Raw genomic sequence first — 25,480 nt, 5'->3', positions numbered from 1 at the left:
TAGTAAAGATGATCCAAAATCTTGGAAAGAGAACAGAGAAAATACAAGAAATGTTTAACACGGACCTAGAAGAACTAAAGAGCAAACAAACAATGATGAACAATACAATAAATGAAATTAAAAATTCTCTCGAAGGAATCAATAGCAGAAAAACTGAGGCATAAGAACAGATAAGTGACCTGGAAGATAAAACAGTGGAAATAACTACTGCAGAGCAGAATAAAGAAAAAAGAATGCAAAGAATTGAGGACAGGCTCAGAGACCTCTGGGACAACATTAAATGCAACAACATTCGAATTATAGGGGTCCCAGAAGAAGAAGAGAAAAAGAAAGGGACTGAGAAAATATTTGAAGAGATTACAGTTGAAAACTTCCCTAATATGGGAAAAGAAATAGTCAACCCAGTCCAGGAAGGTCCCATACAGGATAAATCCAAGGAGGGTCCCATACAGGATAAATCCAAGGAGAGACACTCCAAGACACATATTAATCAAACTATCAAAAATTAAATATAAATAAAAAATATTAAAAGCACCAAGGGAAAAACAACAAATAACATACAGAATCCTCATAAGGTAAACAGCTGATCTTTCAGCAGAAACTCTGCAAGCCAGAAGGGAGTGGCAGGACATATTTAAAGTGATGAAACGGAAAAACCTACAACCAAGATTACTATACCCAGCAAGGATCTCAGATTCGACGGAGAAATTAAAACCTTTACAGACAAGCAAAAGCTAAAAGAGAATTCAGCACCACCAAACCAGCTTTACAACAAATGCTAAGGAACTTCTCTGCACAGGAAACACAAGAGAAGGAAAAGACCTACAATAACAAACCCGAAACAATTAAGAAAATGGTCATAGGAACATACATATCGATAATTACCTTAAATGTAAACGGATTAAATGCTCCAACCAAAAGACATACACTGGCTGAATGGATACAAAAACAAGACCCGTATATATGCTGTCTACAAGAGACCCACTTCAGACCTAGGGACACATACAGACTGAAAGTGAGGGGATGAAAAAAGATATTCCATGCAAATGGGAAATCAAAAGAAAGCTGGAGTAGCAATTCTCATATCAGACAAAATAGACAACAAAATAAAGACTATTACACGAGACAAAGAAGGACACTACATAATGATCAAGGGATCGATCCAAGAAGAAGATATAACAATTGTAAATATTTATGCACCCAACACAGGAGCACCTCAATACATAAGGCAAATGTTAACAGCCATAAAAGGGGAAACTGACAGTAACACAATCATAGTAGGGGACTTTAACACCTCACTTTCACCAATGGACAGATCACCCAAAATGAAAATAAATAAGGAAACACAAGCTTTAAATGATACATTAAACGAGATGGACTTAATTGATATTTATGGGATATTCCATCCAAAAACAACAGAATACACTTTCTTCTCAAGTGTTCATGGAACATTCTCCAGGATAGATCATATCTTGGGTCACAAACCAAGCCTTGGTAAATTTAAGAAAACTAAAATCATATCAAGTATCTTTTCTGACCACAACGTTATGAGACTAGATGTCAATTACAGGAAAAAAATCTATAAAAAATAGAAACACATGGAGGCTAAACAATACACTACTTAATAACCAAGAGATCACTGAAGAAATCAAAGAGGAAATCAAAAAATACCTAGAAACAAATGACAATGAAGACACGACCACCCAAAATCTATGGGATGCAGCAAAAGCAGTTCTAAGAGGGAAGTTTACAGTAATACAATCCTACCTTAAGAAACAAGAAACATCTCAAATAAACAACCTAACCTTACACCTAAAGCAATTAGAGAAAGAAGAACAAAAAAAACCCCAATGTTAGAAGGAAAGAACTCATAAAGATCCGATCAGAAATAAATAAAAAAGAAATGAAGGAAACGACAGCAAACATCAATAAAACTAAAAGCTGCTTCTTTGCAAAGATAAACAAAATTGATAAACCATTAGCCAGACTCATCTAGAAAAAAAGAGAGAAGACTCAAATCAATAGAACTAGAAATGAAAAAGGAGAAGTAACAACTGTCACTGCAGAAATACAAAGGATCATGAGATTACTGCAAGCAACTATATGCCAATAAAATGGACAACCTGGAAGAAATGGACAAATTCTTAGAAAAGCACAACCTTCCAAGACTGAACCAGGAAGAAATAGAAAATATAAACAGACCAATCACAAGAACTGAAATTGAAACTGTGATTAAAAATCTTCCAACAAACAAAAGCCCAGGACCACATGGCTTCATAGGTGAATTCTATCAGACATTTAGAGAAGAGCTAACACCTATCCTTCTCAAACTCTTCCAAAATATAGCAGAGGGAGGAACACTCCCAAACTCATTCTATGAGGCCACCATCACCCTGATACCAAAACCAGAGAAAGATATCACAAAAAAAGAAAACTACAGGCCAATATCACTGATAATCATAGATGCAAAAATCCTCAACAAAATACTAGCAAACAGAATCCAACAGCACTTAAAAGGATCATACACCATGATCAAGTGGGGTTTATCCCAGGAATGCAAGGATTCTTCAATATACACAAATCAATCAATGTGATACACCATATTAACAAATTGAAGGATAAAAACCATATGATCATCTCAATACATGCAGAAATGGCTTTTGACAAAATTCAACACCAATTTATGATAAAAACCCTCCAGAAAGTAGGCAGAGAGGGAACTTACCCGAATGTAATAAAGGCCATATATGACAAACCCACAGCCAACATCGTTCTCAACGGTGAAAAACTGAAACCATTTCCACTAAGATCAGGAACAAGACAAGGTTGCCCACTCTTACCACTTTTATTCAACATAGTTTTGGAAGTTTTAGCCACAGCAATCAGAGAAGAAAAAGGAATCCAAATCGGAAAAGAACAAGTAAAACTGTCACTGTTTGCAGATGACATGATACTATACATAGAGAATCCTAAAGATGCTACCAGGAAAGTACTAGAGCTAATCAATGGATTTGGTAAAGTAGCAGGATACAAAATTAATGCACAGAAATCTCTTGCATTCCTATACACTAATGGTGAAAAATCTGAAAGACAAATTAAGGAAACACTCCCATTTATCACTACTATGGTAGAACTACCATACGACCCAGCAATCCCACTACATATACCCTGAGAAAACCACAATTCAGAAAGAGTCATGTACCACAATGTTCACTGCAGCTCTATTTACAATAGCCAGGACATGGAAGCAACCTTAGTGTCCATCGACAGATGAATGGATAAAGAAGATGTGGCACATATATATACAATGGAATATTACTCAGCCATAAAAAGAAACGAAATGGAGGTATTTGTAGTGGGTGGATGGAGTTAGAGTCTGTCATACAGAGTGAAGTAAGTCAGAAAGAGAAAAACAAATACAGTATGCTAACACATATATATGGAATCAAAAAAAAAAAATGGTCCTGAAGAACCTAGGAGCAGGACAGGAATAAAGACGCAGACATAGAGAATGGACTTGAGGACACGGGGAGGGGGAAAGGTAAGCTGGGACGAAGTGAGAGAGTGCCATGGACATATACACACTACCAAATGTAAAAGAGACAGCTAGTGGGAAGCAGCTGCATAGCACAGGGAGATCAGCTCGGTGCTTTGTGACCACACAGAGGGGTGGGATAGGGAGGGTGTGAGGGAGACGCAAGAGGGAGGAGATATGGGGATATATGTATATGTATAGCTGATTCACTTTGTTATAAAGCAGAAACTAACACACCATTGTAAAGCAATTATACTCTAAATGGAATACAACTAATAAAAATTTAAAAGTTCCCAGAAATCTTTCTTCAAACAAAAAAATACAAGAATAACTTATTAAAAGCTTTAAAAATTCCAGTATTTTAAAACGCTGTACGGTAAAAATTTTAACCACTGTACAGTAGTTTTTTAAAACAATGTTATTAAGAATGCTTGATAAAATTAACAACATTAACAAATTATTACTGCTTGCTGGACAGAACCGTCAAGGCAAATAATTTCGAAAACTTACCTTGTAGGGTATTTGGATCTATGAGATGGATGACGCTGGTTACTCGAATACACACACAAATCTGGTTCATGTTTCCCAGGCTTTGTGCCAGTTTTGGAGACAGACAAACAACATTATCCTAGGCATAAGAACTAACATTTAGTGTGAAGGAAATCCTAAGTAACAGTCTCCAATAAACACTTATCAATGTAACGCTGATCCAAGTGCATTTGCCCAAACCAAAATGTCATTTTTAATTCTATGTACCAACAAAGGGCCTAAAAAAAAGAACCAGACCTTAAAGAAACAGAAAATAAGCTACACCTTCTTAAGATGGAAATATCTGTCTTAATAAAAATGCTTTAAAAAATATTTTACAGATCCTAGTCACCAAACTATTGTTTGTTTCAATTTTATTGAAGTGCGAATGCCTGCTTTTTACTCCATGTTAATACAGTGTACATTCCAAGCAAAGTATTATAAACACCAGAAGGAGAGTGATTTTCTAATCTATTTGTGACTTCATTTAATCTCTATAAAAATTAATTTCAGGGACTTCCCTGGTGGCGCAGTGGTTAAGAATCCACCTGCCAATGCAGGGGACATGGGTTCGACCCCTAGTCCGCAAAGGTCCCACACGCCGCGGAGCAACTAAGCCTGCGCGCCACAACTACTGAAGCCCGTGCCCAGAGCCCATGCTCTGCAACAAGAGAAGCCACCACAATGAAAAGCCTATGCACCGCAACGAAGAGTAGCCCCCGTTCGCCGCAACTAGAGAAAGCCCTCATGCAGCAATGAGGACCCTACACAGCTAAAAATAAATTAATTTTTTAAAACAACATAACCATTATTAAAAAAAAAATGAATTTCAGAGGAGCCACGTGTTCCTCCTTCTTGTCTACATGTACCAATATGAAATCAAAGATCTAATGCCCCCTTAAAAGCACATATGCCTATGATGTGTGCATCAGGAGATATTACCACCAATGTGGTTATCTGTTTTTAAGCTGTTATTAAAATATAAAGAGGATCTGGGTTATATTTTAAGCTGTATCTATTCACAAGGCTCCCCCACTGAAGGGACATTCTGTGCCTCCCTAACGGCACCTAGTTCAGTCCTTTTTCTTTTCTTTTTTTTTTAATTTAGTAAGAGTCTCCAAAGATTAATGAAAAAAATTCTTTACACTGTGTATTCATCCAGATACCTGTATGAGTCACTCAGAGCACTTAATACACATGGCCTAAATATGCCCTCACCCCTAGATTCATATTTCCCCAGTTTTGCACCACGAAAATGTTCACTGTTTTAAACTAGGAGTCTGCAAATAAGATCCTCAGGCCAAATTTTTGTAAATAAAGTTTTGCTGGAACACAGCCTCAGCCCTTCATTTACCTATTATCTATGGCTACTTTTGTGCAACAACAGCACAGATGAGTGGTTGCAAAACCGATTATACAGCCTAAAAGCTGAAAATATTTACTATCTGGCCCTTTACAGAAAAAATTTGCTGACTTGGTTTTAAGCCATCATTTCATCCCTGGTACTGTGCTACACCATAAATTAGTGATAACTTTAAAGCCTCGGAGTCACAGACCTAGACACAAATCCTGGCTTCATTATTTTGTAGTTATGTAACTTTGGGCAAGTCATCTAACCTCCCCAAGCTTCAACTTCCTCATCTTCAAATGATGATATGATTTACTCCTGTTGTTGTGAGACTTGAAAAGGTGAAATATACTTATAATAATAAGTATAATATAAGAGATAATAACTTTATGTAGAATGCTCACAATAAATTATGGCATTTATTATTAGTGGTTTAAACATAGACATGCAAGTTCCTACGTGGCAGTGACCTCTACTACATAATCCTTAACACGCAGCCTTCTATACAACAGATCCTCAATAACTATTTGCTGAATTTTAATTCATTTATATTTTTTGAAGCAGAGTTTTACCTTAGTACAATTAATGAAATGATAATCTATGTCTTAAGTGTTATTCAGATTATATTTTTAAAATCACAGGGATTTCCCTGGTGGCGAAGTGGTTAAGAATCCACCTGCCAGTGCAGGGGACATGGGTTCAAGCCCTGGTCCGGGAAGATCTCACATGCTGTGGAGCAACTAAGCCCATGTGCCGCAACTACTGAGCCTGCTCTCTAAAGCCCGCGAGCCACAACTACTGAAGCCTGCGTGCCTAGAGTCCATGCTCCTCAACAAGAGAAGCCACCACCATGAGAAGCTCGCACACCACAACGAAGAGCAGCCCCCCGCTCGCCGCAACTAGAGAAAGCCCACGTGCAGCAACGGAGACCCAACACAGCCAAAAATAAATAAATTTTTTTAAAAATCACAAAAATAATTCTATGATCTCCTTTCCACGATACTGTTTAATTTTATCATGCCAAAATCCAGTTTGCATATATTCCACAAAGTGGTTCACTGATAATTATTTTAAAGTAATTTCCTGTATTCAAAGTTTCACAGAACTGTCAAGTGTCCACTAGGATCGCAAAGTTTAAGGAATTTGCACCATAAAAACTGCAACCAGGCCTTTTAATTAGTACACCAAAACTTTATAATTTTAAGCATGATTACTTTTAAACATCTTTTTAACACGGCTGAAATGTGTCAGAAATCATTAAGAAGGAAGTTTTCTAAATGTTTAACCAATCCCAGAAGGAAACCAGGACCTAATAATTACATATAAACCAATTAAGAAGGACATGGATTAATTAAATGAGAAAAAGTACCTTGCATATTGGAACAATTTCCACAGAAAAAGTGCTTTTGTAATTGTATGTATTACTATGGACATCCTGAGAGATCAGTCTCTGTGAGGCTTTGTATCTGTTAAGAGAAAAAGTTAATCGTAATAAAAAAAACAAAGGTCCTTACTTGTATAGTCTCGAGAACATAAATTTTCATCAAATCAAATCATTACTATCCAAGGTCTGAAACAGCTTCCTGACGCCTGCTATGGTGAACCCTCATTACGTCCACTTCATTTAAAAACCTTCACCAATCTGACTGCACCCTACCTATTTTCAACTTTACCTACTGAAAACCTCCAAAACATGCCCTTGGCTTAGACCAATCTAGTTTACATATAGCACCCATTAAAAGCCACACTAATGCCTGCCCCAAGTCACTGTTCACACTAATCTCACTTTTCAATACAAACTCTACTTTCGAAAATTTCCCCATTTTATGAGCTTAAGTTCTTTCTCTTCCATGAAGCTTCTCCCCAAAGTCCTCTACCCCCATTTTTCTTCTCGCTTATTTAAACACATTCAACCAGTGGTTCAGTACTACAGTGCTTACTATTGTGGGGTGAGGTCTAGCTCCCCAAAGAGATTGTTAATGCTGTTTGGCTAATACTTCCCGTAAAGTGGCTAATCCAATAAATGCTTACTAACTGTGTAAGTATTCCTACTATAATTTAAATATTTTAAGATAGGATGCCAAAGCCTGAAGAATGGACATGATCTAAGTTCATTCCCAGTTCCCTGGATTTAATCACATGTACGTTCAAAACATACCTAGTGGGAACCGTACACTGAAGAAATTCTACCATCTTCTGAGCATGTTGTTTTGAGGAATAATAGAAATCCAGACCATCTTTTAAAGAAAAAAACCATGTTAAAATAATACCACAAAGTAAGATTTTCCTCTACTAACATGACTATACCAAAAATTAAATGCATATTAAACAATTTAATTATAATATTCTAGCCATAGCACAGTAGGAATGCCATTATCACTTGAAGGCTTGTTTGACAAAAGGATAAACAAATCCGATAAATGCTAACAAAACAAAACAAGATGCCCAATTTAAATTTCAGACAAAATAAAATCAAGGTTAAAAGGGAAGAAAACTATTCAACAGAAGAAGGATATTTTATGTAATAAATGGAACAATCTACCAAGAAGACAATAGGAATTCATCTAATAACACAGCACTGAGATGCAGAAAACAAAAACTATTAAAAAGAATAAAATTAACAAATGTTAACACACATGCAATCACTGTGGGAGACCAGTATAAGACTATCAAAACCAAAATGACCAAACTGACCAAAATAGGAAGGATACATAGAACTTGAAAAACCAAGTATCAAGGCTGCTTTAATTGACAATGTAGAACATGGTCCCAAGAAAGACTATTATTTTCAAAAATTCATAGAATATTCATAAAATAATCACATACTAAGAATAAAAAAAATTCAATAAATTCCAAACAGCAGAAATTACTACAATGTTTTCTGATCACAATGCAGTAGTATTACTAAAAGCAAACTACCTGCTAAGAAATGTTTAGAGATATTCTTCCAAACAACTCAGCTAACTAGAAGACTAAAATAACTTAGAATAGCCAAAGCAATTTTGAAGGTGACCAAAGTTGTCAGGAATTTACACTTTCCAATTTCAAAACTCAATAACTTTAGGTAGTCAAGACAGTGAGGTACTAGTATATGAAGGATAGATTATATAGATCTACGGAACAGACTTGAGAATCCAGAAATAAACCCTTACATTTATAGTCAATAGATCTTTGACAGAGGATCCAACACAATTCATTGGGAAAAGAATAGTCTTTTCACTAGGAAAACAGGCTATCCACATGGGAAAAGATGAATTTAGACCCTTACACCATGCACAAATATTAACTCAAAAGGATTAGACTTAAATATAAGAGCTAAAATTATAAAACATTTGAAAGAAACAGATAAAGATTAGACAAGAGTTCTTAAACATGACACCAAAAGCATGCTATTTAAAAAATGATAAATAGACTTCAAAATTTAAAAGTTTCACAATTCAAAAGACACCATTTCACGCAGGCATCACACATCCTAATTTCAAAATATATTACAAAGTTACAGTAATCAAAACAGTATGGTATTGACAAAAAGACAAGTCTATAGAATCAATCCACACATACACAGTTAACTGATCTTCAACAAGTGTGCCACGAATACATGGTGGGGAAATGATAGTCTCTTCAACAAACGGCATTGGGAAAACTGGATATCCACATGCAAAAGAATGAAATTGAACTCGTCTTAAAAAATCAACTCAAAACAGATTAAAAAGACTCAAATGTAAGACCTGAAACTATAGAACTTCTACGAGAAAACATACAAAAGAAGCTTCATGACACTGGTCTTGGCAATGATTTCACGGATGTCACCAAAACTAAAACAAAAATAAACAACTGAGACTACATCAAACTCAAAAAGCTTCCAGACAGCAAAAGAAACAATCACCACAGTGAAAGAGCAACCTACAGAATTGGAGAAAATATTTGCAGACCATGTATCTGAAAAAGGGTTAATCTCCAAAATCTATTAGGAATTCCTACAGCTCAACAGCAAAAAAAACTAATAACCCAAGTAAGCAACAGGCAGAGGAACAAGACGTTTCTCCAAAGAAGATGTGCAAATGGCAAATAGGTATACGAAAAAAGCTCAATGTTGTTAATCGTCAGGGAAATGTAAATCCAAACCACAATGAGTTTACAGTTCACACCTGTCAGGATAGCTATTATCAAAAAAAACCACCCAAGACAATAAGTACTGGCGAGAACATGGAGATACTGGAACCCTTGTACACTACTATGGAGAACATAAAACTGTGCAGCCACTATGGAAGACAGTCCAGATGTTCTTCAAAAAATTAAAAATAGAACTACCATATAATCCAGTAATCCTATTTCTAGGTATTTATCCAAAAGAAGCGAAATCAAGATCTCCCATGTTTATTGCAGCACTATTCACTACAGCCAAGACGATGGACATTTAGGTTGTTTCCACAACAGATGAATGGTTAAAATGTGATATATACCTCCAATGGAACATTATTCAGCCTTAAAAAGGAAATTCTACAACGTACAAAAACATGGACTAATCTTGAGGACCTTATGCAAAGTGAAATAAGCCAGTCACAGAAAGACAAATACTGCATGATTCTACTTATATGAGGCAGCTAAAATAGTCAAATTCATTGAATTAAACAGTGGAATGATGGTTGCCAGAGAGGAGGGGGAAATGAGGAGTGATTAGTTAATGGGCATAAAGTTTCAGTTAAGCAAGAGATTAAGCTCTAGAGATATGCTGTATAACACTGTACTTACAGTCAACTATAATGTATCATACACTTAAAAATTTAAGAGGGTAGATTTCATGTTAAGTGTTCTTATCACAATTTTAAAAAAAGACCCCATTAAGAAAATGAAAAGATAAACTAGGAGAAAATATTTACAAATCATATGTGATAAGGGGCTTGTATCCAGTGCATATTTTAATAACTTACAACTTCAGACAACCCAATCAAAAACTGGGCAAAACACTTAAACAGCTATTTCACCAAAAAAGATACAGAAATGGCTAATAAGCTCATGAAACGATAATCAACATCATTAGTCATTTGGGAAATGCAAATTAAAACCACAATGAGATACCACTTCATATTATCCTCTAGAACAGGTTATTTATAAAAAGAAACAATAGCAAGTGTTGATGAGGATATGTAGAAACTAGAACCCTCAAACACTGCTGACGGGAATATAAAATGATACAGCCACTCTGGAAACACTATGGTAGTTTCTTAAAAAGATAAATATAAATTTACCATATGACTCAGCAATTCTACACCTAGGTATGTACTCAAGAGAATCAAATAGCTGAGATACTTGCTGAGAAAAAAAAGAAATATGCAATGGGTAGTGGAAAAAGACAGCTTTAAGTACCAGCTACAGAGCCAATATGATACTCAGAAGAAAATTTGTTAAGTCTACATATTAGAAATTGAAAATAAGCTTTCAATTAATTCAAACAAAAAACTAAAGAAAGTAGAAGGGAAAAAAATTGTATAACTATGTATGGTGATGTATGTTCACTAGACTTAATAGGGTGATCATTCAGCAATATACACAAATATTCAATCAATATGTTGTATACGTGAAACTAATATAATGTTTTATGTCAATTCTACAATTCTATCTCAATTAAAAAAAATTTTAAATAGAAGGATTAGTAACAAAAGCAAAAATTAAGAAAAAGTAAGACTTTTTTGATAAAACTAAAGCTAACTCTTTGAAAAAACTAGCATAAAAGACAAAACTTTGGCAAATCTGATGGGAACGGGGAGAGAGGAAGTGAAGGGAGATGAAAAAAGACAAACAACATTAGCAACAATAAAGAAGACACAACGATAGTTATGGATGAGATTTAACACTATGATATATATACCATGTTCAATTTTATGCCAAGTATGTGAAAAGCTAGACGAAATGGTGAATTTCCTTGGAAAATGCTATTAAAATTGATTCAAGAAGCAGTATAATACCTCAAAGAGACTAACGTCCTAATAAAAGGAGTTGAAAAGCCTTTACCCCCTTTCCTCATACCAAACTGGATGGCTTAATGGGCGGGTTCTTACAAAACTTCAACATGTTGATTAACACTATGCAGAAAGAGGGAAAAACTCCAATTGTTTCAATGTCACTAATATAACTGATAACATGATGGACAGAACAGTTTAAATATAACTATGTATGCATATGTATCAGATAGAAATCTCAACAAATATTCTATTTAGGGGTGAAACACAGAAAGATGGTAATGCCTGATACATTACCACTCAATGCTATTCTCCACTCCTAGCCAAAGGGGAAAAAAAGAGGGAATAATACTGCAAAGGAAGAAATAAAACTATCATTGTGTACAGATAATAATTTACCTAGTAAATTATCATGTATATGACACAAGAACATAATGTAAACTATTAGTGATTAAGAAATTTCAGAAAGATCAACATACAAAATCAACAGTTTTCCAAAATACTAGCAATAATCACTTAGAAAATATAATGGAAAAAGTTGCCATCCACTATAACAAAAAGCATAGAATAGTCCAAAAAAACAAGAAACATTCAAAATCTTGACGAGGAAAACAATAACATGTCACTGAAATACAGAAAAGAACTAAATAAACATGATTATGCACCAGGTACAGTTCTAAGAGCTTTACATAAATTATTTAATCCTCACTATAATCCTATGAGGTACTGTTATTATCGTCCTCTCTATTGTATTAATGGGAAAACTGAGGCTCAGAGAAGTTAAATAACTTGCCTAAGGTCACACAGCAAAAAACTCGTGGGACAGAGATTCAAATTCACAACATCTGGTTCCAAAATCCATGCTCTTACTCACTATCAACCAAGGTTTACAAAAGAATTAATAAAAGGGCACATAACTATAAAGTATAATTTACATACTGTAATAAAAGCAGTGGGACAAAATAAACCAGAACTGAGCCATGTGTACAAAGGAATTTAGTATATATAAGAGAGGAGATATTTCAAATCAGTGGGGAAAGGACAGACTACTTGGTAGGTAAGTATTGAGACAATGCAAGTTAACTTTCTGGGAAAAACTCTTACCAGGTAAGATAAAAGATCCAAAAGTAAAACAAAAATTTACCTTCTAAAAATAATCTTTGGAGTATAAAAAACTTTCCTATGTAAGACAGAAAGTCATAAGCCATAGCTACATGAGACATCGTAAGAAAGTATCTGCTCTCTCAGGCTCACACTCAAACACATGCTCCGCATGCTCCTCTCTCTATATATATAATAATACACACACGTAATGAGATTGATATCCTGAATAACAGACACAAAATAAATAAGGAAAAAACAGATATATGCAGAACAGACAATTCACATTAGATAAACATAAATGGCCAGTACATATGAAAATGTTAACCCTCATTAGTAATCAAGGAAATGAAAATAAAAACAAGATGCCTTTATTCTCTTCATCAGAACAGCAAAAATTAGAAAGTCCAATACAATCTTATGCAGTGTTGGCAAGTGTTTGGAAAAACAGAAATTCTCACAAGTGACTGGACTGTAAGCTGGCACTATTTTGGAAAACAATCTAGCAGCACATATAAAAATTTAACATTTGCATACTCTTGTCTAGTAATTTCAATTCCTGAACTCGGTCCCACAGAAAAACCACTACGCACAAACATAAGGATGTTTATTACAGTACTGTTTGTAGCAGCAAAAAAACTAGAGCATCTTGTAAACCAGTTAATAGGAAACAACTAAATAATTAAAAACATACTGATTAACAAATACACAACCACAGTGGTTAAAAATAATAAAATAGGATTATATGCAATGACGTGGAAAGGTTTCTAAATATATTAAGATGGCAAGTCACAGAATATTACAGAACAGTCTCATATATGAGGGGAAACCAATGCTATCACAATTTATATACAGAATACATATTGTAATATCTTGTTTTAAGGGGCTACATCTGGGAATAACAAGTGGATAAATGGGACAGAGGTCCTTTATTCATATATACTTCTGTTTAAGTGTTTACAATTGTTATGATTTTAAAAACAAAGTTACAAACAAACAAGCAAACAAACAGAAGATTCATTTACATCAAACCAAGAACCAGCAGGGGGAAAAAAAATAGGTTAATTCTTCTGGATGAAAAAAAGGATTGTTAAACTTCCAGCATTTTTGATTTTTAAAGTGACTGCAAAGGTATGTACCAGAATGTATCCAAGTCTTTTGCTACAAAAAATTCTGTGTAAGGACATTTCTGCCCTGGTGATGAATGATAATCAGAGTTTTCTGCTTCCTTTGCTAGAATATTAGGATCCCCTAATCCCCAACAGTTACTCAGAACAAAGGTGTATTTCTGCCTGATGACTAGCCACAAATAGCCAAGCACCATGTTAAACAGGCTGCAAAGTACCTTCCCCACAATAAGTATTCAGTAAACTATGTTTTACAGATTTAGACTGTTAACCTTATACTAGTAATGCACTCAAATCAGATACAAAGCTTAAAAGATTTTCTCCAGGTGCCAAAACTGATATTCATTTCTTCCCATTTAAGGACCCAAAATCACACTTCTAATTACTTTCCTCAAGACATATGAGATAAATGACTAACAGATCAGTAAGTAACAGAGGAACTTACACTTTTAAAATAAGTAGTACAAGAATTTGGTCATTCCTTCAAGAACAGCCATCTCTAAACCTGTACTTTAACAACCACGAAAATTATACACATCCTACAACTAAAAATATTAACTTTTAGCAAGAGACTTAAGAGTTTGCTAAAGAATATTTATTTTTTCTATTATTAAAGAAATATTCATCCATCAACTAGTATATAAGAGTATGCTACATCAATAATAAGTGCTAAGACAGGACACGCTCTGAGGAGCCATTATGAAATTACACAAACATTTTTAAATTCCATCTTCAAGAAATCTAATTATATCATTTGTATATCACTATTTATTATTACTGAGTTTAGCCTTTTGACTTAATGTATCCAGCACAAATGCCGCTAGGCATATGAAAAACAAAAATATTACAACTTACAGATCTCAAAAATAATTTTCTTTCAATCAGAAACTGACCTCTACATAAAATAAGTTTTTGATGAATTTCTATCATACCACTTTACATTCTATTAATGTAGTTACTGGTTTGCTCATCTGGTAGCTATTTAGTGTAAATTTCAATTAAAATAGAAAAAAATTAAAAATTCAGCTCCCCAGATGCACTAACCACATTTCAAATATTCAATAGCTACATATGGCTAGAGGCTACCATACTGGTTGGACAGTGCAGATAAAGAGCTAAGATTTTTTTCTTCCTAACAGGAATTTCTTTTAGACAGTACTATTCTAGATATTATCAGTAAAGATAAAAGACTCCTTAGGATAGTTGAAATAAAATTCTGACATCATTTCAAATGCTTTAAATTTTAACTCACCATGAATGTCTTTGATACGAAGTGTATTCTGGTGCATGCCGTATTTCAAAATCAACTGTTCCAGGTAGTAGAAAGTTTTTTTGTGCAAAGTCTAAACATAAATGCATTATTAGATTAATAAATGAAATGCAAAAAAAAAAAAGCCATCTACAGATATAGAACACTGATTTAAAACAGAAACAATCTTTAAAGATTATCTAAAATGTGGCAGTGATCTCTTTCTAAAGGTGAATGCCCCAGAGACCTGGAATATCCCTAGTGCCTGAACGATTTGGAAAGAAGGGAAAGGAGAAGGTTTTACTCACTATTTATAACCGACAAAGATGAAATACAAGATGGAGGATTCACACATCATCTTTCTCTCATTACCTTTTGCCTGACTTGAACCACAGCCTTCCAGAAATCCTTAGCTTCCACTCTATGGCAATCTCCACACATCTGGGGCTGAACAACATAATCCACCACAAACACTTGCTGAAGGATAGCACCATTCATCACCTGACGAAGAAAACAATCACACTCCTTCATTCTTTCCTTTCTGTTTAATAACAAATAGTTTTCTTAAAAGAAGATCCTTCAATATTTAACTTAAAATCTTCTTCCATGAATGCTTTGAGGAAATCAACAACAAATGAGTTACATTTAAAATCGTAAGTCATACTATTTCAAGAAAGATATATAGGTTTAATTCATAGGATTTATTAGATTAACATTTCAAATTTACCTTTAGTTGAAGTGTTGTAAGGATATTCTTTGAAGAATTTTTATAGCTATATATACACGTATATGCGTGTGTGTGTATAAAGTTCTTCCTTAGGAGACAAAGAAAACTCTCAAAAAAGAAGACATTCCTTAATTTAACTGTCCCCAAACATAGGCAATCATCAGAAATCACCTGGGAAGCTTTAATAGATTCCTGGATCTTACATCCAGTTGAATCCAGTTTGATTCAGTCACTGTGAGTCAAATGATCAGCCAAGTTTGAGAAGCACTGCCTTAGTTCATGTTTTTACTTCAATCTTATTCCAAATAAAAATGACTTTGAGAAGATTAACTTAGTCCACTAATCATGAACAATGGCTGCTCTTACTATCGACCTGATCATCTGTGCAGATGATCCAAAAGAAAACAAAGGGTTAAAATTAAGAGTGCATTTGTTTCCTTTTAAGCTGTTCAAGTCATAATATAATTTACTAATAGCCCCTCATTTTCCTACCTATACTTTAAACCATGCTGAGAAAATTATGTATAGCTTACCTCTTTCTGAATAGTTAGTTTAACTTTAAGTCTCTTAGAATGGGGCTCAGTCCAAACAAAGCTTGCATCTACAAGCCGTACCTTCAACAAAACACAAACAAAAAGAAACATAAGTTCCCATCTGAGGAGAAAAGAGATGAGAGAATAACTCATTAATAAACAGATTTCATAGATGCTTAAGGAATCCATGATTAATCTAACCAACATCACCAGTTTAAAAAAAGAAAAAGATTTATCATCAGAGGTATGGCAACAAAAACAGCAAATAAAGGGAAAATCTAATGACTATATTAATGAAACTGGTATAATTCAAGCAGAAATTAAAATACTTGCATAGAAAAAAACTCCTTTCCCCTAAAAAAGCATACAGTTTTTTGAATGGAAATTACACTTTTTAGAAGAAAACAAAGACCTGATGACTTCATCATCTACTAGAAATCTCAAGAACAAAGGTTTCTACTTTTATTGTTCTCACTATAATATGTATGTGGCTTAAAAAAGAAAAGAATGAACATTCATTACAGGGAGTCTCATGCACTGAATACTGAATCCACAACGGTAACTCACTGCTAAATCAGCAGAGGCCAGAAACAGTTTGCCATATGTGACAAACTGAATGTAGCTCAATATGGCTAAAATGCGTATTTTGAGGAAGGGGGTGGGAGAACAAAAATGGAGATTGTTTCAATAATTTGAGCAGGAGTTGTAGGTGACCTGAACTGAGGGGCTGGAAATAACAGCAGCAGAAAGATCCAAGCCAAGAGCTATTTAGGAGATAAAATCTATAGGATTTAATAATAACTGGATATGGGAAGGAAGAAAAGAAGATTCTAGAATGATGGTCAAGTATCCAGCTTGGGCATCTAGGTAACACTATTTTTCTGACACAAATAAAAAACAGATTAAATGGGGAGGAATGCGCTATATTTGGTTTCAGACATTTAAGTTTAAGAGGATTTATCTAAGACGTCCAAGTGAAGCTGTTCAGTGGATAGTGAGATATATATATTTGGTCTGGAGCTCTATGGAGAAATCTGAGCTGTAGATGACAGATTTGGGAGACATGAGCAGGCAGATAATTTTATCAAGACCTGTCTGGTGAGAACTTGATAAGCTAGTATAGGTACAGCAGTCCAGAGTAAAACCCTCCTCATTCGACTGGCTTCCCTAAAGCAAAGCCTAGTAGTCAACAAGCCACACCAGGTACAGAGGGTGACAGAGAGCTTCTTATTCCCTCAGCCTCCATCTGCATTCCCCATTCCTCAGCCTCACCACACCATCTGTCCTCAGACAACCAGGACTAATCCACCTTATTGAGCCCTTTAATCCTTCTTTACCATTACCTCAGTCACTCCCTCATCTCCCACACTCCGATCTCCATATGGTTCCACATATGCCCTTTTCTATCCCATCTAACACTCCTCCCCAAATCCTGAAAACCTTTTACTGGCCTCTGAAATTCAACATTCACTAACAACAAAACCTCCAAAATCCTCAATCTCTTTCCTGAACATTCTTCACCTTCTAGATCTCCTGATTATATATATTGCTCTCCCTGCCTCTAATTAGAAGTAATGACTGATTTTTTTTCTCATCTTCTCAAACTTTTATCATTAAAGGATCCCAGGATTCAGTCCTGAAATTTCTCCCTTTCTCTAAACTCTCTAGGAAATCTCATCTAATTTTACAGCTTTAAATACCATCACACCCCAAATTTATTATCTCTGGTCTGGACCACTCCCTTGCTCATTTATCCAGCAACCCACTATTTCTACTTCCATGTCTAATGGACATCTAAGTACTACTTTGAGATGAGCTGTGATCTCTCCCACCTGACCTGCTCCTTTTTTTTTTTTAATTTTATCTATTTATTTATTATTTATTTTGGCTGTGCCAGGTCTTAGTTGTGGCATGCAGACTCTTAGTTGCCGCACGCATGCGGGACCTAGTTAGTTCCCCGACCAGGGATCAAACATGGGCCCCTTGCATTGGGAGCAAGGAGTCTTACCCACTGGACCACCAGGGAAGTCCCCTGGCCTGCTCCTCTTAAAGCCTTTCCTACTTCACTATCAGTAACTCCCTCCTCTGGTTGATCAAGTCAAGAACCATGGAAGTCACCCTTGACTATTCCAACTCATAAACATACATCCAGCTTCATCAGCAGATCCTACTGACTACCTTCAAAATACAGCCAGAATCTGTCCACTTCTCACTTCCTCTACTACTGATCCAAATATCATTTCTCATGATTACTACAATCGCTTCCTAAAGGTGCCCATGCCCCTCACATCTATTCTAAACGCAGCCAGAGGGAACCTGATAAACTGTAAATCATTCATCTCACTATTCTGCCCTATACCTTGTATACCAGCGGTCCCCAACCTTCCAACCTTTTTGGCACCAGGCACCGGTTTCACGGAAGGCAATTTTTCCACAGACGGGGGTGGGGGGGTGTTCAGGCGGTAATGCAAGCAATGGGGAGCAACGGGGAGCAGCAGATGGAGCTTTGCTCGCTCACCCACCCCCGCTGCTCACCTCCTGCTGTGCGGCTCAGTTCCTAACAGGCCACCGACCAGTACCTGTCCTGTCCGCGACGTGAGGGCTGGGGACCCTTGCTCTATACCCACTATACTCAAGAGTAAAAACCAGTGCTCAAAAGGGCCTACAAGGCCTGACCTACTGACTTTCCATGCCTTCCCTGGCTTCATCCCCAATTACTTTTCCCTCCCCACTCCACTCTAACCACACAGGTATTCTCCTGCCTTTGGCCTCTACACTTGTTTTGTCTACCCATAATGCTCTTCTCCTCCAGATTGTGGCTCCCTCCCCTACTGCCTTTAATGTTTATTCAAGTATCACCTTATCAATGAGGCCTCCCCTAACCATTCTATTTTAAATTGCAACTCTTCCCTGCACAGTTCTGGCTTTATCCTCCACAGAATTTATACCTTTTAATATACCTATTTATTTTGTTCATTGACTACTCCACACCCTCCCCTTCAACTAAAATAAAAGCTCTCTAAGACAGGGATTTCGTCTCTCTCATTCCCTTCCACATCCCTAACACCAAAAGTAGATTGGCACAGAGTTGACAGTTAATAAACATCTGTTGAATGCTAATGAATTATTAATGAACATCTGACAAAAGCCTGAAGTATGAAAACAAAAGACCAAGTTACACAAAAACTGACTCCAGAAAAAAAAAAAAAAACTAAGACAAATCAGGGAACAGAAGGAAAGTAAAAAATGGTAACAGCATATTATTAAACCTTCAGAAATATTCAACAGACTGTATCAAGAACATTAAAAACTCTAAACTCAAAATATTACTACTGAAAGAAAATTAATACAAAAATTGGAAGATAAAGGAAACTGTCAGGAACACAGGAAAAAAAAGATTAAAAACAATACAAGGGCAAAAAGGCAAAGTTTTCAGCTAGTAGGGTCAACATTTGACTGATACAAATTCCAGGGAGAAAAAACAAGGAAAATAAAGGGAGAAACTTCAAAGAACTCTTACATGAAATTTTATCAGAGTTTTAAGAGAATCTGAAGCTCTTCAAACCAAAAGAGCCCATTTCAATTAAAAACATATCTGGTGGAAATAAGTCATAAAGTTTAGCATAAAGAAAACTGAAAGTGTTATGTAGAGAGGCTAACTACACTAACAAACCCTATTTGTTTTTTGAAGATGTTTATACACTGACTTTAAGTAATAGGCACAAATATTTTCTTTCCAGAGCAGTAATGACAATTTTTTTAAAACCGAATACCGTAGCCCTAATACTATAGCCTCCAAATTATGTTTAGCAATGGCTTTATATAAACATTTTCAGAAAAGATTATTGCACATAAGAGGTTCTCAAATAATGAATGAAAAAAATTTGATTCTATACTAAATCTTTTAAAGCAGAAAGATTTTCATTTCCATTAAAAAAGAATATATACAACTTTAAAAATGAAAACAGCATTTGTAGTAGTGTGCTTACCAACAGTAGCATTTAATAGTTATTTTGGAAAATCTACTCAAACAAGGATTATCTGAAAATGAGAGATTAAACACACACACACACACACACACACAACCCCCCACAAAAACTGATTTTAGCTATTTGACCTACCTTACTCAGAGGGGCTTTGATTTTTTTCAAACACAAAGCAAGAAGTTCCCTAGATTCTAATGCACATTGTACCCAAGTTCCTGGTGGCTGGAAATATCTGAGAGAAAATATATTGAAACTCAGGATCTCTCAGAAAAAAAAATTTCCATGTGAACATGCAGACATAACAATGATTATTAATCAAATATAATAATACCCAAGGTTGATCTGAGGCACTTAACCCAAATATATATTAAAAGTTCCAGAAAACTTTCAGTTAGACAAGTAGTTAAAAAGATAAAATCCTGAGTATTTAAGAAAGTCAATCTGAAATAACTTATTAAAAGGTCTTATTACTTCAAGCACCAATAAGCATTCCAGTGAGGATGACAAAATGCCCCAGTGTTCCTTGAAGCTATACTTTGAAACACAGGTGAAAAAATCACCTCCAAATAGCATTAAAATGGTTTATAATGTACATCTAAAATGCTTAAGAACTGCTTATTTCTCACACACAAAAAAGGTAAATTAGTACCTAATACTATGTATCAATAATAGCTCAGACTATTTATCTACTTCAAAGTCCCTTTTCAAATTTTAAATTGTAAAATTTAAAATCTTATATAAAACCTGACTAAATTAAAATTTAAATCCCTTATGTATGTACTTTAAGTTTTTTAGCCCAGTCAGCTCAGGACTTAGGACAGTGCCTAGCATACAGTAAATACTCAATAAATGTTTGTTAAATACATAATACTTCTAAATGTATTATGTGAATGCTTTTTTTCCCCTTACTTGTTAAGTAAATATTCTGATTTTCACTTTTAAAGTTTCACTGAAAAAAATTATTTATATAGGTCCCTTTGTTATAATAATGTTTTTGGAGTTAAAAAGGGCTTCATATATCATCTAATAAAGCCCCTTCATTCTGATGAGGAAATTAAGGCTTAGAGAGGTGAAGTGGCCAAGAGTATCAAAGAGCTAGTTTGGGGCTTCCCTGGTGGCGCAGTGGTTGAGAATCTGCCTGCCGATGCGGGGTACACGGGTTCGAGCCCTGGTCTGGGAGGATCCCACATGCCACGGAGCAACTAGGCCCGTGCTCCACAACTACTGAGCCTGCGCGTCTGGAGCCTGTGCTCCGCAACAAGAGAGGCCGCGATAGTGAGAGGCCGGCGCACCGCAATGAAGAGTGGCCCCTGCTTGCCGCAAGTAGAGAAAGCCCTCGCACAGAAATGAAGACCCAACACAGCCAAAAATAAAATTTAAAAAATAAATAAATAAAAATAAAAATAAAGGAATTCCTTAAAAAAAAAAAAAAAAAAAGAGCTAGTTTGTAAGAAATCCAAGATAAACTGGGTCTCCTGATTCTTTGTCCAGTGTTTTTTTCACTCCACCGACGTTCTTAAGAATACCGAGGGGGCTTCCCTGGTGGCACAGTGGTTGGGAGTCTGCCTGCCAGTGCAGGGGACACGGGTTCGAGCCCTGGTCTGGGAGGATCCCACGTGCCGCGGAGCAACTAGGCACGTGAGCCACAATTGCTGAGCCTGCGTGTCTGGAGCCTGTGCTCCGCAACACGAGAGGCCGCGATAGTGAGAGGCCCGCGCACCGCGATGAAGAGCGGCCCCCACTTGCCGCAACTAGAGAAAGCCCTCACACAGAAACGAAGACCCAACACAGCCATAAATAAATAAATAAAATTAAAAAAAAAAAAGAATAGCGAATATTTATTATAGATTAAGCCTCACACAAGCTTACAAACTATAAACTCCCTGAAACAGAACACAAGTTTCAAGTCTTTGTTTTATGTACTTTTCTGGGAAGATGCAGTTTTTAAATTCTTAAAGGGATTCATGAAACCCTCCCTCCCAAAAAAGTTAAAAGTCACTACAGTCCTAACCCATTTGCGAAATCACAGGCATATAATTTTATGGGTAGTTCTGTATTACTCAATGGCCTCCTAGACATAAGCTGTTTATGCCAGCAACTAAAGAAAATACAAAAGGAACAAAACATTAACTTTCAGAAGTCTGCCTTAAAATCCAGTCTTCATTTCAGACCATCCTAGATGTGATATACTGTACTGTTTTTCCATCAGCTATAGCCATTTTAGTTACATGGGAACATTAATACATATGATTTTTAATTTAAAACACACCACTAAATTACTTAAAAAATAAGGTGCTTTTTATCATACATGGCTTCTAGTGATTGAAGCAGAAAACAAAAGCTTCATGGTAATTAATAGTAATATGTCTTTAAAATCTGCTCTCACCCTTAAAAACATCAACTTGTATCTATTTTTTTTAAAACATTTTTCTTTTTTTTTCATTTTTATTTATTTATTTATTTATGGCTGTGTTGGGTCTTCGTTTCTGCGCGAGGGCCTTCTCCAGTTGCGGCAAGTGGGGGCCACTCTTCATCGCGGTGCGCAGGCCTCTCACTATCGCCGCCTCTCTTGTTGCGGAGCACAGGCTCCAGACACGCAGGCTCAGCAATTGTGGCTCACGTGCCTAGTTGCTCCGCGGCATGTGGGATCTTCCCAGACCAGGGCTCAAACCCGTGTCCCCTGCATTGGCAGGCAGATTCTCAACCACTGCGCCACCAGGGAAGCCTCAACTTGTATCTATTAATTGTATACATCAAACCTATTAATCCCTTAACAGAAAAAGAACAGATTCAAATACCTTTGCACTAACTTTACCAAATTAGCAGAGAAAACTAGAAAAGAACACTGCAAAATTGCAAATTCTAAAATCTCTAGCTAGGCCAACATAAATAAAACTTAAATCTCAATTACATGCACTTTATTACATGTATCTTATCTTTATTACATGCAGCTTACTGCATGTATTTTTAAAGGATGGAAAGAGTATCATGTCTAGTGATTCACTATGATGGGAGTATCATAACCCTAGGTGTACTGGGAACACAAAATGTTTAAGAATCATTGCCGTTATCCAAAATGAAAGTTCTATAATCTCTGATGTCCACTATGGTAACCACCAGGCACATGTGACTACTGAGGACTTGAAATGTGGGTAGCAGACAGAACTGAATACTTAATTTTATTACATTTTAATTACTTTAAACTTAAAAAGCCACATATGGCCAGTGGCTGATGCCAATCTAGAAGAATGTACAGTGAATATCTTAACACTCTTAAAATATTGTCAGTATATCCTGGTGGCTCTCCCACATACAAATCTCAACTTTAAGCAGGATAAAATAGTACCACATCGTACCTTTGGCACTGTTTGCAGAAAGATACAGAGACTTGTTTCGGAATGCCCTGGCTGATATCTACTTTACTTCGCAGACAAGCCACACAAATATTGGCAGGATTTGGACTGATCGGGACACCACATTCGCAGCACAAGCTTAAATAAACAAAGCATACGTTTTTCAAATTAGATTTCATAAGTGCACAGGTTAAATTAAAAAACTATCAAACAGGGAGTAGCAGATACAAACTATAATACTATATATAAAATAGATAAACAACAAGGTCCCACTGTATAGCACAGGTAACTATATTCAATATCCTGTAATAAACAATAATGGAAAAGAATATGAAAAAATATATATATATAAAACTGAATCACATTGCTGTACACCAGAAACTAACACAACATTGAAAAATTAACTATACGTCAACAAAAAATAATAATAAAAAAATAAAAAACAAACAAACCAAAGCCTTCAAGTTAGGCCATAATATCTCTGCACTTTTTTAAAAACTGACTTCAAAGATGCAGTAGATTAAAAAACCTTGGATTACTGAGGTGAAAAAAACCCAAGGATGGCCGCAATTCCAAAAAGCCTCAAAATATGGCCGATGTACAAAAGGTCTAGAGAGGGAAAATAAATGCTAATAGTAATCATCAGACAGCTTTATAGTCCAAAGGCAAATTTTTTTTAAAGCCTCAGTATAGCACAGGGACTGCCAAAATGTAAACATTTACCCAGAGGAGAAAAATTTTTAGAGGATGGAAAGAGTATCATGTCTAGTGACTCACTATGATGGGAGTGTCATAACCCTAGGTGTACTGGGAAAACAAAATGTTTAAGAATCATTGACGTTACCCAAAATGAAAGTTCTATAACCTCTGATGTCCACTATGGTAACCACCAGGCACATGTGACTACTGAGGACTTGAAATGTGGGTAGTAGACGGAACAACTGAATACTTAATTTTATTACATTTTAATTACCTTAAATTTAAAAGTCAATGGCTGATGCCAACCTAGAAGAATGTACAGTGAATATTTTAACACTCTTAAACCAGTATTTACTACCACAAACTTCCCAGCGAAAAATGAACTCGTTTTTCTCAGGAAACAAGGCTTTTCATTTTTCCCACTTAAGACAAAAGCATCCCCCCGACCCCACCCCGCAAAGAAAAGCTTTCCCCACAGTAAGTTTCAAAGAGTCACTTTAACATTTTTGAACTTAAGGGGGATGGGGGAAAAAGGATGCGACTCACATGTGTCCAGGCGTGTGCTTCACGGGTTCTGTCATATACTCCATTTTTCTGCATATCCTGATTTTAAAAAGAGAGAGAATAGTAAGATTTAAGACATTTGTCTCTTACTCATCTTCCTTCTGCCTCTCTGAATAAGGCAGCCAAGCCTCGTAAAGCCGCAAATAAGAAAAACCAATTCCACCTGGAACCTTTGGAAAAAGTAATTTCTTTAATAACAAAACGAAGCGAATTCCGGAGGTTCCCGTCTGCAAGACCCTCGAGCCACTAAACTGCGCGCTGACCTCAGGCGGCACCTGGGCGCCAACCCCGGCGAACCCAAAGAGGGGCCAGAGGGGGCCGGGGCCGCACCGGACACCCCACGCCCTCACCCCTGCCGCGGGCGTGCCTCGAACCTCACTGTAAGAGTCCGCGGGCGGTGTCACCGCACCTGTAGGCCACCCACCCCACCCCACCCCGACCCCGCACCCCGCGGGTGAGACCTCACGCGGGCTCCCGCCGGCGGCACACACGCTGCGCGCACGCGGCCCGAGGTCGCCCCGAGCCCAGGGAGTCCGTCCCCCTCTCTCCTTAGGGACTCCGCACGACTGCAAGCCGGGTCTCGGCCCCCAGAACCTACTTAGCGCCTCTGGGCCAGATCCAGAGGTGCCGAAAAACTGCAGCAGGATGAGCTCCTACCGCCCAGTTAGTGCCCACCACAGCTGATTCCAGTACTCTGAAGATATCGCGAGAGAAGAGCTCGTAATCTCGCGGGCCGACAGCGCGAATCACAGCGGCGGGTGGGGGACCGA

General features: G+C 36.5%; 1 protein-coding gene across 3 annotated transcripts in view; it reads right to left on the bottom strand.

The window, feature by feature from the left end:
* Positions 1-25,480, bottom strand: part of NMD3 (NMD3 ribosome export adaptor) — a 138,324-nt gene that overhangs the window by 11,802 nt on the left and 101,042 nt on the right. Inside the window, exons 1-10 of one of the 3 annotated variants that reach the window (XM_082458414.1) lie at positions 25,309-25,425; positions 24,693-24,749; positions 23,451-23,585; positions 20,230-20,326; positions 16,109-16,189; positions 15,221-15,349; positions 14,852-14,942; positions 7,570-7,648; positions 6,781-6,877; positions 4,046-4,163 (exon numbers count right to left, since the gene is read on the bottom strand). In XM_082458414.1, the coding sequence (XP_082314540.1) occupies positions 4,046-4,163; positions 6,781-6,877; positions 7,570-7,648; positions 14,852-14,942; positions 15,221-15,349; positions 16,109-16,189; positions 20,230-20,326; positions 23,451-23,585; positions 24,693-24,736 (871 nt within the window). In that variant the 5' untranslated portion in view covers positions 24,737-24,749; positions 25,309-25,425. Of the gene's footprint in view, positions 1-4,045; positions 4,164-6,780; positions 6,878-7,569; positions 7,649-14,851; positions 14,943-15,220; positions 15,350-16,108; positions 16,190-20,229; positions 20,327-23,450; positions 23,586-24,692; positions 24,750-25,308; positions 25,426-25,480 lie in introns of those variants that run through there. The other 2 variants (XM_082458413.1, XM_082458415.1) reach the window with 2 other exon arrangements.

The sequence above is a fragment of the Balaenoptera physalus genome (genome assembly GCF_965194825.1).
Source record: "Balaenoptera physalus genome assembly, chromosome: 4".
Classification (NCBI taxonomy): domain Eukaryota; kingdom Metazoa; phylum Chordata; class Mammalia; order Artiodactyla; family Balaenopteridae; genus Balaenoptera; species Balaenoptera physalus.
This window is presented reverse-complemented; position numbering and strand designations above follow the sequence as displayed.